At 40.6% G+C, this 12943-nt stretch overlaps 1 protein-coding gene and 1 long non-coding RNA gene across 4 annotated transcripts in view; one reads left to right on the top strand and one right to left on the bottom strand.

The window, feature by feature from the left end:
* ARID5B (AT-rich interaction domain 5B) overlaps nt 1–12943 on the top strand; it is a 117507-nt gene that overhangs the window by 81918 nt on the left and 22646 nt on the right. For all 3 annotated transcript variants that reach the window (XM_027649473.1, XM_027649472.1, XM_027649474.1), the window contains 2 exons: nt 3517–3724; nt 6058–6110. In XM_027649473.1, the coding sequence (XP_027505274.1) occupies nt 3517–3724; nt 6058–6110 (261 nt within the window). The remainder of the gene's footprint in view (nt 1–3516; nt 3725–6057; nt 6111–12943) is intronic.
* Nucleotides 6635–12943, bottom strand: part of LOC113950109 — a 16942-nt gene continuing 10633 nt past the window's right edge. The window contains exons 2-3 of the long non-coding RNA XR_003528671.1: nt 9663–9782; nt 6635–6960 (exon numbers count right to left, since the gene is read on the bottom strand). This is a non-coding gene — a long non-coding RNA (uncharacterized LOC113950109). The remainder of the gene's footprint in view (nt 6961–9662; nt 9783–12943) is intronic.

Below are 12943 nucleotides of genomic sequence, written 5' to 3'. Positions count from 1 at the left end.
CCTGTCAAGACCAATTCAAGCTGCACGGTTGTAATGACTTGCTGAATTTCACGTTCTCAGCTGCCAGTGACTAGAAAGCTTTGTACATCCTTACAACATAGTTCTCATTAGGCGTGTTTCCCCTGAACCATCAGCAGATTGTTTTGTAGGATTTTACAGTTACCTGACATGGAAAAGCTTCTGGTTGGGTAGGAGCAGCTCTGAGTTAGTTCCACTGTAGGTGGCTTGTTAAAAATAGAGTGATAGCGGGACAGTCAATGTGGTCATGGACCTGCAGGTGCTGCCAGGGAAAGCGGGTCTTTCATGTGTCACTTCTTGTTGGTCACTGCATCCATTTCAGTACCTCTGGGGGAAGATCCCAGGGGAGTGCCCTCCTAGGCTGGGAAGAGAATACAAGGCTGTCTACTAAGGCAGCATCAGCTCTCCTGGAGAAGGATATATCAAGCTCTTCTCACAAAACACTCCCAGGACTTTGGAGGCTTTTGTACTTCACTCCTTCACGTGTCATCAGTGCTGGACAGGCTTTTGGGACTTGCAGACTCCAACATGACCCTCATTGTGCCTGCTTCATCCTCCCGAAGAGTGTTCCCATTCAAAGTGTGCAGAAATGCCTTCTAAGGCTTTTTAAAACTGGCCAATCTGACCATTTTGAAGAATTGAAAGGATTAACTTGTTAAACATGGAAGTTGTCCCCAAATGAATCTACTCATTTCGTCTTGTAGTGCAAATGCTGAAGTAAATCTCTCACTTCATTTGTACAGCAAGATCTCGGAAATTAGTTTAAAAGTCGCCAGGATATGCTTTTCCTGTGGCCACAGGTGACCTGGAATGCTCTCAGACGTGGAGATTTATTCTGAGCGCCTCAGCCATTTTCTGATTGAAACTGTAAAATGCGGGTCTGTAGTGGTCTGTGTTGTGTGTGACCTCTGGCAGGAGAAGACAAACACACGGGTGTAGCCTTGAGTGTTCACTGGTCATTTAGTCATGGATGAACCGCCTCTGATGGAACACATGGCAGGAGGTGGTCAGATGTTCCAGAGCCCATCTCTGGGCACCCCCAGAGATGCAGCACTGGGTCTCAAACACTGAGTGGATGAAGCATTGCAGCCTTCATCAAAGCTTCATTGAACCTGACACTGCTTGGAGTCCATCCATTGCATTTTGGCACCTCTGACTTCCACAGGTGCTTTGACCTCACTTCTCTGTAGACAGGAGAGAGGGAGTTTGTGTGTACCACAGGTTTTTCTCACTACTGGTGGCTTTCTTATATTATTTAATTTGTTTCCCTTCATCTCTTGCCATTAGTTTGCTTGCACAGCAGTGAGCTTGGATTTCAGTTAGTGTTCATGCCCAGGTTGTCTTTGCAAACATAGTTCTGAGTTGTCCAGTTTGAAGAAGAAAATCCAAGCAAGCAGGTAACAAAACTGAATAAATGTTCCCAGGTCCAGTGAATTTGTTCCAAATTTACAGCTCAAGTTGAAAATCCTAAAGTTGTTGAAGTCATGAGTTCATATTAGGAGTGCTAACCAGTCTTTGGAGAAGCATTGAAACTTATGACAATGTAATCTAAACTTTATAAGAGGAAGCTGTTAAATAATTTTTGTGAGGAGCCAAAGTAAAAAAGTCAGGGGATTACAACTCTGACCTGAACAGTGGATGAGGAAATCCAAAGTTCATTTAAAAGGATAAAAATCCCATTAGCTCCATTGAGTTTTGGATGAAACCCAGGATCTTTACAGAAGTTTAATCAACAAGCATATCTATTGCTAAAAGGCCAAGCACAGTGTCTTGTGCTGTAGGAAGACAGTATCTTTTTGAACCATGCTGCTGGAGAATATCAAGCAGTACAGTGGACATATAGCAGCAGCAAGTGATCAGGAAAAATCCCATAAGAAGTCCATTTCCCAGTCTCTGCTGCATTGCCTGGGAGGAGTGAGCCTGTACCCTGCAGTGACCAACATGGAGGTTTTTCAGCAGCATCAACTACCATGGAAGATTGTGACCACTTGTCCTGTCTGGTTAGGAGCTACCACTGCTTTGTCCACCATCTGTGGAAAACTATGGAGGCAGATAACCTCAAGTCAGAGCTTTCTGCAAAGTTAATGCCTAATGGAGTATAAAGATGTTGCTTTCCCTGAACCTGAAATGCAGGGTAGCTTTATTAAGATGAAATGAGTGTATCATGGTCTTTCCAATCATATGTTTGTTGTTTGTTTACAAGCACATATGTAATGCTTTACACAGCAGTTGTTTCCAAAATGTCAAAAGTGCCTAGGAAGCACCTGATTTAGAACTGACAGTTCTGAAGGAGAGTCCATTGGTTGCTTGAGTGAGAGCTCCTGTTTTCCTGTGCAGCAAGATGCCCTGCTGTCCTCAGCTGTCCTCCTAAAATACGAAATACTGGCTCTTACAGTCTCCCTACTCCCTCTGGGAGCACAAAGGATGTGTCTTGGATAGGGTATGGAACTGCCCGAAGGCCCCTGACAGTGCTCAAAAACCTTGAAGGGGCAGTGCAAATCCACTATCTTGTATTAGAGGACTTCCAGTATTTTGCTGGAAATGTATTGATTGCATAGTCCCAATGTCTTGATCACATAGAACTTTTACACTTCAGTTTGCAAGATTGCTCTTTTTATTTTTTTTGTATACACACATCAAGTGAATGCTTGATTTATAATTTACTTGATTCAGTGAGAGGATTATCTTCAGGAGGGACTGCAGGATTAAACCAGTCTCACTGGATGTTTTTCTCCATATTTGAATACTGATAAGAGGTAAAGTGGTTCCAATTTGTTAATTTTCTGACTGGCACACAGCTGCTGGGCAGGCCAGTGGGAAACCTGAAGCTCTGGGACTCATGTGCTTTGGGGCTCCCAGTGTCTACCAGGACAGGCTCCAGCTACCAGCCTCTCCCTTCTCCTAAAGACTTAGGGCTGTGCTCAAGTTTAAGACGATGCCCAAATCCACATGACTTGAGTCCATGCTACAGCAGAACCTCCGCTCGTGTGCTGAGAGCTCTGCCTGGGTAAGGCTTGCCAAGGTTTGCGTCTGTTTTGGTGGGCCAAAGGAGAGAAAAATGTGTTGTTTCAGGGCTGGCTGCTGAGCATTCCTGGAAGGGGCTGAACACCCTCAGCTCCAAGGGTTGTCTATGGGAGTTGACAATGCTCGGTGTCAATCCTGGAACGAAGGTTATTATTAGACTTGCTAATGGCAAGTGTATGTGAGAGATGGAAGCTGTCTGTGACATAGCAATGTATAGTCATAAAAATGCAGATCTGGAGAGCATTACCAATGAGTTATAATGATTTAAAGATGTGGCTATTTAAAAATGTTGTGACTAAGATTCAGAACAAGACATTTAGCTCTATAAATAGCTTCCTTTGTTTCCCCTCAAAGACAGTCACATGGTTTGGCCTTCATTTTTTCAACAATCCATTCTGCTGGGAGAGGGTATTTATTCCTTAAGTGAAAATTAAAGGTTACCCAGATCTGATATGACATCTTTTCTTTTCCCAGGTAAAATGTGAGGCTAAGTCAGCTTTGCCCAAACCCAAGAGTAACAACAACAACAACTGTAAGAAAGGCTCAAGTGAGGATAAATCAAAGATTGCCGTAGGTGAAGAATGCAGAGCTGATGAGCAGGCTTTCCTTGTGGCTCTTTATAAATATATGAAAGAAAGGAAAACACCAATTGAACGAATACCCTATTTAGGTTTTAAGCAGAGTAAGTATCCTTTTTCTCACTTTCTTGTTGACGTTTTAGAATGGTTTGGCTTCTCTGGAGAAAGCATTTGCACACGACGCCTATTTTAAAACCTTATGGATGGGGGGGACCATATTTATATCTACACGTTTTCCAGTCCAGGCATTTCACTGTCTTATGCCTAGATTTGCATCTCTTCCTTCTGGGATAGTTGCTGCCAGATATTTATAGGTTTAAATCTGCTCATTATGACTAGAAATAGGCATGTTGAAAACTCTCTAGTTTTCTGTTTTGTAAATCTGCAGCGTCTGTAATGCCTTTCTTCTGAGTTAATAATATGACGTATCTTTATTGTGCCCAGATGTTCTTTATGAAAGGACAAATATTAAAGGAAGATATTTAAAGGTGGTCAAGAAAGGCACAAAAGGGATCATATTCTTAAGCCCCAGAATGTGTTTATAGTTAATAAATTACTGACTTTGGAGAATATAAAACCAGACTGTATCTGTTTAATACAGAATGCAGTGTTTAGAATTGCTTTGACATGTACAGTTTGTAGTGCCACAATCTGTAAAACAATTGTAGGTGGTGAAGATACAGTTGTAACCCAATTTTGCATAAATATTGCGGCACAATGTAGATCTTTCACAGTTTCCAACAAAAGCTGTAAATGGGGGTATTTTTCCTCCTTATCTATAGATTGAATGGTACTTTATTTCCTTAAAGGGAAAACGGCATGGATTGAAATATTATTTACTCTAATTTATCTCCAGATTAAAACCATGTGTTATTTTGATGAAGAATGTCAAACCTGTATGTTTTACATAACAATTTACATACCTAATAGCAATTGGCACTGATTGCAACAGGCCTCCAGCAGCCATTATAAACTTATATAACTCCAAATGATTACAGTGTTTGTCTGAAAACTGGCTGCTTGAAATGGAAGTAAAATTAATGTACTATGAACAGCTTCGTTGCATTATGCATTGATTCAGATTAAATCAAGGCCTAAGCAAAGCTCTCGATAGCTTTGAAAGAGTACAACAAGGTTCAATGAGGCTTTCAGAATGTTTTGTGTTGAAGAAATGATTTCTTTCCCCCCCCCCATTTTATTCTGCACTCCCTCAAGAATAGAGACAGGGTGGGCTTGAAAGACAAGCTAAAGTATTATTTTTAAAATTCCCCACCAGGGTTAGGACCCTCTGCTAACATTTAGCTGAAATACACTGAGACTTGCCTGACATTCATTATAAATTAGGGGCCTGATCCAGCAAATACTTAAATACCAAGAGTAAGTATACTGAGAAGAGCAGAAATGTTTGCAGGATGGGGCTCTGTATTTGTCCAGCAAGACTTGTGCAAACATTGCCAATATAAATAGCTTAGTGGAAAGAGGCAGTGTGTACTCTGCAACAGAGCATCCCCCCGTGGAGAAAGAGATCCCATCCTCCGTGGTCCACAGTATTATTGCTGACCTGGAGTATTTGCGGCATGTCCATGGGGAATCAGTGTTTGTTGGTGGAATCACGCATACACCTTTCATAGGGCTGACATCAATTTTTCTTGTAACAATTAAAATAATAAATAAATAAATAAATAAAATAAAAGTGAGACACCAGCAGCAAGCAGTGGCCCCACGGCCAGGATGAAAAGCACGTTGGGGGGGGGAGTTCTGCAGGAAGTAACAACTGTCTCCCAACACATCTTTTGAACTGACTTGCCTCCGTGCCTACAACCCCACAGCCATGGGCAAGGCACAGCAAGCCACAGCATAATTATTATGGTAATGCTCATTTGTGCTCCATCTGGGTTCATTCACACGGGACCCGTTAGAACGCAGCTTATTGTTCATTGATTATGGAGACCATTATCTGGAGCCGCAGTAAATATTGGATATTGTTGTCTAATCAATAGGCTTTCTCTGTGAACCAGTGTGTGGCTCATGCTTCCTTGCTAATGAAATCAGTATTCAACAAATAATTAAAAGCGACTTTCTTCCCAATGAGTAATTTTTATTAGCAAGGTTGTGGAAACATGCTACAGTCATTATACTGTGCCTCTTATCAGCAAACTCAAATGAGCCCATTACCTTTGTCTTAGTGTATTTTTCCAGTCCTGTTAAGGAATCTATAAGTCTGTTATCTTATATGTAATTAAAAATATATATAGTATGGGCTAATATTTACTCTTCAGATTATGTAAATACCTCTTTGGAAAATATTTCATGGGAGCTTTTTCAGGGGCTGTAAGCTTTTTTTTTCCTCTTTTTTTTTTAACTGTTTAATTTACATTTCTTTGAAATATGTTGGCTAATGCAATGCTTATCTAAATACTTATTGTCCCTCTAACAGTTAACCTTTGGACTATGTTTCAAGCTGCTCAAAAACTGGGAGGATATGAAACAGTAAGTGTTTAAGTAACTTAAATGAAATAATTGTGCAATCTAACTTTTCCCTGTTAGAAAAAAAAAATGTAAAAGCAAACAATCATTTGCTGCATTTTAGGCTAACTGTACACATTGTGGGTTTACTGGACCATTTTTGGAAACAGTCCCAATTAGTTCCAGGTTTGGCAAAATTGTAAACTTGTCGTAAAAACTACAAGTGGAAAACATATGTAACTCTTCCCTGTCAAGGAAATTAGTTAGGTCTGTAATTTTTTCCCATGTTGAGAAAGGGCTATTATTGTACAACAAGCCAAGATTGCATAAAAGAAATTTCACTTGGCAACATCCCTGACATCTGTTCATGTCTAATATGGGAAATGTATTAAAGGCTTTCAAAAGTAATCAACATTGTCCATTTAGGAAGAGTATGCTGCAGAATCTCCTCTTATTCTAAGTGTAAAAGATCTTTATTAGACTAGGGTCAGTACCACATAAACAGGAAGTTATCAAAGAAATTCAGAAAAGTCTCTGACACTTTTTAGCAGTTAACCATATCTGACAAGAGCAGTTTATTTTTAGCTCACAGGAAAAGTTGATGGCCATGGATTTTACAGCATGTATTTTGAACCAATAAAATACTAGAGCAACAAACTTAGATTAAAATCTTGAAATGAGAAGAAAGAGCTGCATTAATGTGGCACATCGAGATGACATCTGTAATAAAAAAACAATTGACATAGGAAGATGTCGTCATTGGAAATATTTTCTTTGCACACAATGATCAGATTAAGTTGTTCAGTTCCTACCGCAGTTGGATGAAAGAAATTATTTTTGCTTTGTTTACGAAGTAATCTGGGACATATCTGTGCTGTAGAGAAATGACAAGAAGAAATGCACTATCAAGAAACTGAAAGTCGTTAGAACCAAAATGCAAAACTCCCTGTTTTCCTTCCATACAATAAAGCACATTGTTCTGTACATCAGCAACCCAGGCCGGTTAGCATGGGTGTGCCTGGGATTTTGTGAAACATGAAATATAACATTCTTAAAAAATATATATGCTTGATTTGGCTTTTATTGTTCTTCTTCTATCTTTCATTAATCAGCACATACCATGCTGATGTACAGGGGTGTGTGTAGGCGTGCTCATGGGTATGTATGAATGAATAGCTGCCATAGATAGATCGTTACAGCAATTAGCAGAATTGCCATGAGTTGTAAAGTGCAAGGAAAATGAGGGCTAAAATCTTGAATGTGATGCAGAGCACTAGGGAAGGCCAGGAGGGAGATTGAAAGGCAAGTGGTGTGACCGAGGTGCTCATCCAGGGAGACGAGCGATTTTTCACAGCAGTGTTTCAGGTCTGCATGAAGGGATGAAGTATGGAAGCAGGGATGCCAAAGTGGTGGCTTGCTGGAGAGACCTGAGTTTTAGTGCCAGCAGGAGAGGGATGAATTTAGGGATGCGGGAGCAGGTGAACCCCTGTGCCTGGGGAAGAGCAGGAATAGGATGGAGAGTTTGTGAACACAAGGCCAGGGCCAGAGAGCCAGGTCTGCCAACGAAAGCAGAAATGTGTGGTATTATCATCCAGAGTAGCTTCAGTCTATCCTTGTCTCAGACCTCCTGTCCTTTTCTCAGAGACAGGTATTCTCTGTTGTTTAGGGACATTTGTCACCTTTGATGAAAATGTACCAGTGGTGCTTATTCTTCATAGAGAGTAAACTAAGCAATTACTTGCTGGTCAGTAAAGGCAAGGCAAGCATAGCTCATGCCCTCTGACATACCTGTTAGCCCAGCCTTGTTTAGAGAGTGACTCTGGCTGAAAGGATGGGCCCGATCCTGTTTTTATGATATGAGTGGCATCTGTGCTCTTGGCAGGTGAGCTGAAGTTGGGAGGACTGCCGTGATGCAATTTTAAGTTGTGAATGGAACATAAGGTTTCCTGACCTCATTCTCATCTGTTAACAGTCTCATCCTCAATATGGATCTGCCTTTGCTTTGAGTTTCCTGTTAAATTGATAGCTGTTGCAATACTTTGACGTGTGCACACCCTTTTTTTTATTATTTTATGGCCAGTTGATATTCATTGAGTTTGCCAAGCTGCATTAATTTGTATATATCTTATCATGGTGAGCACTGCTGAGAGGCTTTTGTGTTTGATTCGTGTTTCATTTTTCACAATGGTTAGGGTGACATGTACCTCAGTATCAGTTCTAACATCTTAGGCAGGTCTGCTTTGATGCAGAAATTTCAAGTGAGTGCTGTAATTCAGTAATGACCAGAATCCACTGCTCACACACAGTACTACTATCTGTCAGTGAGGAGAAGTCATGTGCAGAGCAAAGGCTTTCTGAAACCTGCCCTGATTAATGCACATTTATCTCTATGGACCCTTCCATCTGGCTTGAACAAACCCTTTGTCCGTTATAAGGGCTTCACCATCTTTAACTTGTTTTAAAATGTCATAGGTTTCTGGTTTGTGCATTGAGATAGAAATAGGTCTTTTCTCTTAGAAGTATTGTGAAGAAAAGAATATTTAGAAGTAGATATTTGACTTTAGCATGTGATAGTCATTTTGTGAACAGGAAACAGATAAAACATTGGTTAAAATGACATACAGAAACTTAGAGTCGCCAGATGACTAGTTTTTTACTAGTAAGAGTAGAAACCTTCCCAGTTGAAGCAGTTGCAAACTTTACATCCTTGTGTTTGACAGAACAATGATAGTCTGCCCATTTTAAGTTTTATCCATTGCCCTGTCCGCCTTCTCCATATATAGATCTTTAAGTGGGGTTTAAAAAACATTTTTGAGAAACAGGCAGAAGTGATGTGCAGTGTTTTCCAGCTTCTGCACAGATTCACAGAACAGTGCGAGACCTTTGAGTCCAGTCCTGTTTCGATAAGGGTCTAAAAGTGACTGAGAACAGCCAGGGACTGGATTTGAGATGTGGAGAACAACTTTCTTAGCCATCTGTCTGACTTGCCTTTATTGTCCTGTGTCAGGGGCTGGAATGGATCCAGTGAGACTTGACAGAGAGCATTACCTTTGCATATGGGATATACATGCAGGATATCTAATAATGTCAAGTCATGATTGTGTGCCATAAAGGGTTCTCCAGTCAGAGTACTCATAAGAGTAATTTCTCCCCCTTTTGATTACTAATTCTTAGTTAGTTGTCATCTTTAACTGTGTAATACCACACTCCCTTGTACTTCTTGTTGGACATAATACAGGCTTAATAAAAATAGCAACCCGTACAAATTAGTTTAAGTCCTTAACAGATGAAGCTGTCTCTTTGGAGTAGGTGGAATCATGTTTCTCTTAAAGAAAGATATGTGAAACAAGCATCTTTGTTACTAATAATAGGAGAGTGCATTGGAAAACTCTCTCTATAGCAGATCTTCACAGTAGGAATGGTTTAAAATGTCCCCAGATCACTGGGTGAAATACAAAACGTTCAAAGGGGCTCGGCTGCAGTGGCATTTAACAGCCATTGCCTGGAATTCTGTCACCCTAAGTGAAGTGAGTGAAAGGTGCAGATATTCGTAGATGGGAAACTTCCAGGACTTACCTGAAGAGTTGTCCTTGGCAAGTCATGAAGTAGCATTTTTTCTTTTGAGCCAACATAAAAGAAGTGCCTTGGCATATTTGCAGAAGGCTGTGCTGCTGAATGGACTCTACCTGGAGATGTCTTAGAAAGATAAAGGGTAGAAAGAAAATTAGGTGGAGCTTAACCTTTAGTGTGTAGCAGCTTAGATTTTGCCAAAGGTCAGTGGGATCCCATTTAGCTGCTGCCTCCTGGAAGCAACAATTAAGTGCTTTAGTTTTTAAAAATTAATGATTGACACACACAACAGTCCTGTGTCTGGGCATGACCAGAAAATTCCTTATTGTGTTTGCAGTGGGAAAAGCAAGAATCCTTTCAGGAGGAAGGGAGCTGGGAACTGGGAGCAGTGCTGAAGACCTTAAGCCTCCAGTTTTTGCTGGTTGGGAAAGATGTCACAAGAGTTTTCAAAGATGCTGACTTCCACTGGGCCCAACTCTAGGATTGTGAAGCCATAGGTTGGAGCAAATTGCGGGAGGGCTCTGCAAAGCAGACTACTTTAAAACTAAAACCAGCATTGGAAAGGGAAGCTGTCAGGTATGGCAATTGCACTGGCCTGTCAGCTTGGAGCATCCTGCACTTCTAGAAACATGGCAGGCACTGGGAGGGATGTATATACTGGTTAGGAGTAGGGAAGAAAAAACTGGAAAACTAATACAGCAAAGGCAGAGAATTTTGGTAGGAACCAGAACTGTAACCAAAGCACTGCAGAGCATTACCCTCCTCAGGAAGTTCTTGGTCACTGAGGTGTCTGGGAGGAACTGGTATGAGAAAGGAAAGCAGTCCTCAATTTGGATGTGGTCAGCATGGGCATCCAGCTTGAGCAAAGCTACTCTGTATGACAGCAGTGAAGTTTCCTCAGTGCAGCATTTTGTTCAGATTAAGGGTGTAATTAATCAGTTCCTTTAGTCCTTTGAAGTTTATTAAGCATAAAAAATAAACTTTCCAGAGCAGGAGAAAATTCAACCCCAGGCTTTGTTAGAATAACAATTGTTTCAGGAAATGTCAAATTTAAACTTAGCTCTGTATGTAGGAGGGCACAGCTCTGTTAATTTCCAAGCAACTCTAGTCCATTGGAAAGGTAGAATTGGACAAAACTGGGCAAATGTTTGTGAAAATACTGTTATTCTAAGCAGCATAGAGGAAAGAGGCACCAAAAATGATCATGGGATTTCAAAGAGATTCCCGTTTCCCCTTAAAGTCGGTTATGTTTACTGGTGTTCCAGTGTGAGTATCGCCTCTTGAGTCAGCTCATGGTAAATGAGACCAAGGCTCTAAAGTTAACATTTTCCTTTTGAAAATGGAGACCATGCTTCTTAGTCACATTGGGATGTTTAAAAAGGGGACTTGCAGTAGTCCTCTTGCTAACTAATTCTTGGCTTTCATTTGAAGCTCCTCCTGCACAGCAATCACTGTTCTTAGCCAAGGCATCAGGTCCTGGCCCACAGCCTTGCAAGCCAGCCAGGCTGTGCTTGTCAGAGGGCCAGAGCACAGACCCCAGATTGGCTTTGTGCACCTTTGTTCCCCTTGTCTGTGAGCCTGCCAGAGACTTGATTTAGTATAAAGCCACTTACAGCAATCCTCAGGGGATCTCTGATTTTTTGGGAGCTACAAGAAGGCAGTCTAGGTGGCTGTCTGGCTGTGCCTCTGTCTGCTGCCTGTCCTGAGGGGACTGGTGGAATGTGGGAGGCAGAACCAGAGGTAGCTTCCCATCCAGGCATTCCTCCACAGCAGGGTACTTGGTCCAACTCTCACTTGACCTCTTGGGTTGCATAAAGAGCATCCATTCATATTCTCAGGATGTGACGTTCTTTGTGGCTCATTAGGACTCCAGTTCTTCAAACCCTTCAGTAGTAATAATAAGTAGAAGTGTGGGTAGCCTGGGGAGGAGACAGCGTAGGAACTTAAACCAAATAGACTTAGCATGAACCTTATCTTCAGATGACTGTTTGATTTGTATTTAAATAATTTATTTGTGCAAATTTTATCCCTGAATTGCTTGAATCCTTGTGCCTGTGGTGTCTGGGTTTGCTACAAAAGACAGAAAACAAAATTAGTGAATGAAGTCAGTTCATGTAGCTTTAAATAAGGTTTAAGATAAAATACTTTTTTTTTCAAGTATCTATAGATGAAAACTGTGCTCAGGTGCTAATAGTGACTTGGCAGTGCTGCTGTTTTCTGGAGGACTCTGCAGACAGTAAATTTGAAGAAATTGTAACATAAGTCTCCAGCCATGCTTTTGGCTCTGGAGAATAATTTCTGCAAAGGAAGGATTTTCCATTTGTATTGAGCAAAAGAGAAACACCTCTTACCCTGTACTATCTGATGATGGTAGCTATTTCCTCTTGTTTAGATTAAAATTACAGGCCTCAGATTGCAAGTTGTAATATTTGTTTTCTTCTGATTGCTGCCTTTAGCTGCTCAGCAAATGCCATTGACTGCTCTGTGGGTAACTCTGAAGAAGCCTCCAGGGCTGAATATATTAAATCCACAGCATTCCACAGAAAATGACAAAATTCTCCCCAAATTGCCCCTACAGTTTTCCACTGACCTTCTTTATGAGCTGCAGGCAAAAGAGGGTGATCTGTTGTGCTTATCCTATTCCTGTTTTTCTTCCTGTTTTAAATATAGCGGAATATATAAAATAATGAAGTGGTATTCAGAAACAATCCTTTTGCCAGGTCTTCCATCTGTTATTCTGTATAATCCTAATTTCTGTACAAAAAACCAGAACCTTGGTATGCAACTCAGTATGTTACGAGATGTTTATTTTCATCAGCACGGTCCAATAAAGTACATAGCTCAAATATTAACATTGGAGTATGTTAAGATTTCATTAGTATTTGATCTGTATATTTTACTGACATAAATGGATATAAATAAAGAGCTTGTAACATACAGAGTTATGGACTATGCTTTTGTGGATTTTCAGAATTCTGTGGTGGATTTGGGTTTGCAGCAGATTTATTTTCTCTAATTCAGTTAAAAAAACCTATGTAATCGTTATTTTTGCTGAGTATGGTTTGAGCTTCATTTTCATAATTCACTGTGGGATTTGTCTGCATAACTTCTGATGGTTAATGACCTCGTATTGATTGAAATTCTCTTTTGTGAGTCCGTATTGCTTGTGACTTGATAATGAATCAGTCAGATCACTCCATTTTAGAAAGAAAATAGATATAGTGCTAACTTACAGAAAAAAAAAGCCACCCAAAGCTCTGTGCACTCTGTATATTCTGTAGGGGCTT

Source organism: Corapipo altera, unplaced genomic scaffold (genome assembly GCF_003945725.1).
Source record: "Corapipo altera isolate COAL_440 unplaced genomic scaffold, ASM394572v1 53, whole genome shotgun sequence".
In the NCBI taxonomy this organism is placed as follows: Eukaryota; Metazoa; Chordata; class Aves; order Passeriformes; family Pipridae; genus Corapipo; species Corapipo altera.
The sequence above is the reverse complement of the archived record's forward strand: the minus strand, read 5'-3'. Positions and strand labels throughout refer to the sequence as shown.